The sequence below is a fragment of the Saccostrea cucullata genome, unplaced genomic scaffold, assembly GCF_032062105.1.
Source record: "Saccostrea cucullata isolate Sc308-1 unplaced genomic scaffold, CSIRO_AGI_Scuc_v1 ctg18721, whole genome shotgun sequence".
In the NCBI taxonomy this organism is placed as follows: Eukaryota; Metazoa; Mollusca; class Bivalvia; order Ostreida; family Ostreidae; genus Saccostrea; species Saccostrea cuccullata.
The window spans coordinates 2,343-7,692 of NW_026940161.1; the positions used below are offsets into that span (position 1 = coordinate 2,343).

General features: G+C 34.4%; 1 protein-coding gene across 2 annotated transcripts; it reads right to left on the bottom strand.

Moving 5' to 3' along the window:
- Positions 1–401: 401 nt before the first annotated feature.
- LOC134254894 (uncharacterized) lies at positions 402–2,706 on the bottom strand. 2 transcript variants are annotated; one of them, XM_062737426.1, is made up of 3 exons: positions 2,417–2,706; positions 2,120–2,288; positions 402–1,963 (listed from the first exon to the last, which is right to left on the bottom strand). In XM_062737426.1, exons 1-3 carry the CDS (start codon positions 2,443–2,445, stop codon positions 1,562–1,564), a joined length of 600 nt encoding a protein of 199 aa, XP_062593410.1. In that variant the 5' UTR covers positions 2,446–2,706; the 3' UTR covers positions 402–1,561. The 2 variants fall into 2 exon arrangements, with proteins under 2 accessions (XP_062593410.1, XP_062593408.1); XM_062737424.1 differs by having other exon boundaries at positions 2,120–2,241; positions 2,417–2,700.
- Positions 2,707–5,350: the final 2,644 nt, after the last annotated feature.

A 5,350-nucleotide genomic window follows, 5' to 3' on the forward strand; every position in this document is an offset into this window, starting at 1 on the left:
GCGTGATTTTAAGTCATCTTTTCCCACAATGAAAATATCACACTCGGATAGCAACAGCATACATTTTTAAGGAATAGTTTAAGAAAAGAGACTGTTTGAATTTTGTACTGTTATATGTAAAAACAAGGAATGAAAAAGATGAAACGCTTCCCGATCGTTTTACATGCAAAACCATCCCTGGCTGACGTGACGTTAAAATGACGTGATGCTGCTCCTAGTCGATGGACATATGCATGTTTATTATTTCACCGAAACTTTTCTTATTATCATTGGAATTAGAAATTTTGCATAAGTGCTTTATTCGTTCTTTATAAAATGTTGATGAATTTTCCTGAAATTATCTCAGTCCTTTGTGGAGTAAATGTAATTGTCTCAATAATTTTCGAACAGCCCTCGTACAGACCAAATTCATATTCAACATAAGGTACCTATAGTATTTCCCTGAATATATGTTCACAGACAGTTAAGGTATCTTAAGTAAACTCAGTGAACAGAAATTACGCCTGTTTACTTACATTGGGAAGATACATGCAAATGATTTATCCAATTACTTTATCTTATTCTAACAAACACGTAATGTTAAGAACACTTTTATCTAGTACACATTGTGTCTTTCACTGCAGATTTTAGTCTATTCTATCTTATATCTAAGGGCAAATCACTCTAAGTTGCAATAAAACTGCCATGAGATTTAGTTGTCTTTAGTGTGGTGTGCAGTGTTAAGAGCTTCCTTAAACAACTGAGAAAAAATACAATAAACTTCCTGAGAAAAAAATGCCATCTCATTGCACAGTGCACTTTATAAGAGCATGCTAAAAGAAAATGGTAGACAAACATGTACATATACACTCATGTACAATGTACTTAAAGATGATGATATGGTGGTATATATAACTATATCACTTTAACAGTAAAGCATGAAAGTAAATAATTTATGCAAAGCATAAAGCAATAAGCAAACTATACTATATGGATAAATCACAAATTGGCAGATAATCATGAAAGTGTTACAAGGTAAAATGAATAGAAAAAAATTCATGTTACAGCTGTACATTGCAACTTCCACTTAACAGAGCATGTGTTGGATAAAACATGTTAATTGACATTGACAATTACACATTAAAGAAATCGCCATCATTGAATCATAACTTGCCTTACTTTAAACAAACCATCATACACATACTCATCAAATAGTGTTATTAACATGTGCATGACACATTTCATACATATAGAGAATCTGAATTGACCAGGTAATATAAAAAACAATCAATCACAACTCTGCAACACTAGAAAACCATAAATGCTTTGATAAAACAATATCGAAACATGTACAAATCACATGTTAAAAACATGCACAGAATTAACCAGAGAACATGTAAATCTTTCCTATAAACTTCAAGTAAAGCAAACATTTAATAAAATACCTTACATTTTAAAAATGTTCATACATGTTGAAACATGTACAGAATTCACAATCAGTGAATTACATGTACAAGCTTAATTTAGTAAAGCTTTTTCCTATTACCTTTTGGTTTATATTCTTCACAGCATTCTGTTAAGTCTATTTCTTTTTGGGTACAGTAGGTTTTGGACATATGCATTCTTTTGCTGTCTGTGAATAACAATGCTCTCTGATGTGGTCATATAGGTACCATTGTCGGGCAGGTTCAAGGCCTTTAATGACAGATGGAGAAGGAAGAACACCTGGATTCGGAACTTTACTTTTGCTTTTCAGTAACATGAAGGTGACAGGCTCAGATGAAGCATTTTCCCGACATGTAATAATTCCTGGATCCTCTGAATCCATGTAGAAATGGTGGTAGTGGGTTAGGTATTTCAGTGGTTTAAAGTACAGTTGTAAATAATTCTTCCATTTATAGAACAAGACAGGATCTTCAGCACCACCTACAACCTGTGGTATATTATGACCACTTCTACTGGAAGTCCTAACGGATTCTGCCACCTTAAACACAATCATAGGGAAAATGTTTTGAAAAGACACCAGAAAATGAAATATAAAGATCTCTAATTTTTTAATTTCAGAAAGAAAACTTGACAAAATAAATATATATCATGGCTGGATACATGTATATTTTCATGTACTTGTAAATAAAAGTACCTGTGGTATTGTTTCAGCATTGGTGTTTCTCCAGTGCACCTTCCAAACATCAAAATGCCAGTCTGGCTCAAATTTTGTGTGACCAGCTACCATCATCGAGTATTCTATGGTTCTGTGTAGCCCTGAAGAAAATGTTGAAAACTTAATATCTTTTCCTTTCCTTGAGATGCTGTTGATATGTATTGAAAAAATTCATGTAAAGTGTTGATAACACTTAGTCTAATAAAACGGGTGTACTGTAGCACACATTACACACTACCTATTACAGAAATTATAATGACATCAGCATCTACCTACCTGTAAACACTCTCCAAAGTCCATACCATAACACAACATTGTTTTTATTTTGTCCTGTACAGTTATCAAAGTGAACCTTGAGATCTGTTTCACCATGCCCAAACTTAACAAAGTACATGTAATGGTGCACCATGCGTGTAACACAATTAGCTCCTTTCCCAGGATTAGCTGCTATGTCAATGTGATAAAAGGTCTGTTTTCCTGTAAAATAAGCATGTACATAAATAACAAATCAAACAAACAAGTGTCCAAATAAACATGTAGTAGTAATACAGCAATCACTTTATTAACACAAGTTTTGCTCCATGGATTTTTCAATGTAGTTTTAAAAATTATAATCATATAAATAATAAAAATCAAAGATGTTACATGGTAAATATAACATTATAATGTTTAAAAAAGGTCCCCAAAAAAGAAACATTCATAATGAAAGGTATAAATGAAATCTAGGTAAAAAAAATGTAGTGATATAAATATTTAGATCATGAATATCACCAAAAGGAAAAATATTCCTTAGAACAGCTTTGATGAGGAAAATTACCTGATCCTTCAGAACAGATACCAATAACATGGCATTTACGAGGGGATTTAAAGTAAATCGGCCCCACTTGTTGAGCATGGTGTGGAATATGCACCTGTTGAGCAAAATCCCAGGAGTAGTGCAAGGTGGTTTGAACTGACTGTGGTGGGTTACCTATTAAAAAATCACAATGTTATTGATACATGTAAAAGAAAAATCTGCGTCAAAAACTTTACTCTGATACAGCAGATACATTGTATTAAAATAAATAATACAAACAATAGAAAATTCAATTTCATATCATGTAATATATTACATGTCTCTGTTCCATAAATGTAGGTATATATTACACATTATTATACTTTCATGTTAAATGCTAAAATCTGATTGGTTTAGACGCAATTAACAATCCGTTCGATTACCCTGAGCCTTAGCAACACACGTGACAACGGGTAACACAACGGTAATGCCACATGCGTGGAAATTATGCGCGTACGGTTCACCGTAGAATTCTCAAAACGTCAGTTGCGCGTTTGAAAGAACCGGAATTAACTTGACGTCAATAAAAGCTTGCGTCCTATATAGCTTACTTGAAAACAACAAACGACAGACGATACATGCTTGCGAGTGTAGGAAACATGCTTGCGAGCCAGAAATAACGAAACTTTATATGATAAATGACTCTAATTCGAGTATCAAACAAACAATAAGGAGATTAGTGAACCGGTGAGTGTGAAAGCTTTATATACATGAACGTAAAGACGATCGACGGTTTTTTTGCTGACGTCCTAAATCAATAAGACATTCAGTATAATAAAATAAATGGTGCCTGTTTTGTAGGGTAACATTTGAAAACCAGGCCCCCAGCTGACGCGTCGGTTGACAATGGTTTTCCTTGGGGTGTCAATTTCAAATGTTACCCTACAAAACAGGCACCATTTATATAATATGTCCTACATATTTTATTAGGTTAAACATGTGAACTTTTTTTGGTTTGAAAACTTACCTGAACGACGGTGGGAAACAGTTCCGCTTTAATAATCAGATCAAGCTCATCCTTGTTGACTTGTTTACAGTGCTCTCGGAATTCGATTGCCGATTATATGTCAATAACTGTACTGCGTGGTTCACCGTAGAACCCCTTACAGCTACATGTATCACTCCTAAAGCAGGCCTGGACAACATACTTCCTTGTGTCCTCATCAGTTGGTTCAATATTTATTGGGTCCACGTCTTCATCATGGCCGGAATCAGATTCAAAGTTTTCGTCAGAACTATTTTCGTTTTCGATCACATTCCCTTACCAAACTGATATGTTTGCTGCAGGCCTGCAGCAAGTCTGCTGCAAGCTTGCAGCAAACAAAATTGTTCGCAGGAAGAAAATTTTCTTGTTCGCAGATGATTGCCGCTAGCTGCAATCTTGCGGCAAACATTGCAGCAATTGCTGCAAGCTTGCAGCAAATTCGCAGGAACCCAACATGTTTGCAGGAACATTGCAAGAAATATACACGCCAATTTAATGTTCGCAGCAAGTTCGCAGGAAACATTTCATTATTCGAATGTTTGCAGGAAGTTCGCAAGAACAGTAAACAAGTCAAATCAGCCAATGAAATGCAGATTGTACTGGGGTCAGCACAGAACTGGCCATTTTGAAATGTTTGAATTGAAGTTGTATATGTTTCAGTATTTTGTTAGAAATATATACCGTTTTGAATGATCAAAAGTGCAAAACTATAATGGACGTAGGTGTTCAATTGGCATCCGTGATATCTAATTGGTAAGATCTGATGTTGTTTTATTTTGATGTAAAAAAAATCTTAAAAGCAGTTGTTAAAGTAACTTAATGTGTAACTGCTAGGTCAAATCTAAATCTATTTATTATGAATTTCAGTCCTTTTTTTTAATATCACATATGTATACTTGTACTTCTTAAATGTATTAATGGACATAAATCAGTTAAATGTTTTCAAATTAATTAGTAGCTGTGTAATTACGGTAATAATCAATGAAAAATTATATGTAAAGTTCTTAATGTTCTGTACTATAACTATAATGCACTTTGATTTTTAACAAGTATGAAAGCTTTGTTTAAGAACATAAACAGAGCCTATCAAAACTTCATAAAATTGCATCATTTCAGAAACATGTGGTGGATTTCCTCTAAACTTAACAGATTTAGGTCAGGACAAAAGCTTTCTGCGAACTTGCTGCTTGTACACAGGAATGTGCCAAAACCATAAGGAAATTGTTTGCTGCAAGTTAGCAGCAATGTTTGCCGCAAGCTTGCAGCAATGTTTGCGGCAGGCTTGCAGCAATGTTTGCCGCAAGCTTGCAGCAAGGTTTCCATATTTGGAAAATCCAGTGTTTGCTGCAGACTTGCAGCAAACCTCATTTGCATGGTAAAATGTTTGCAG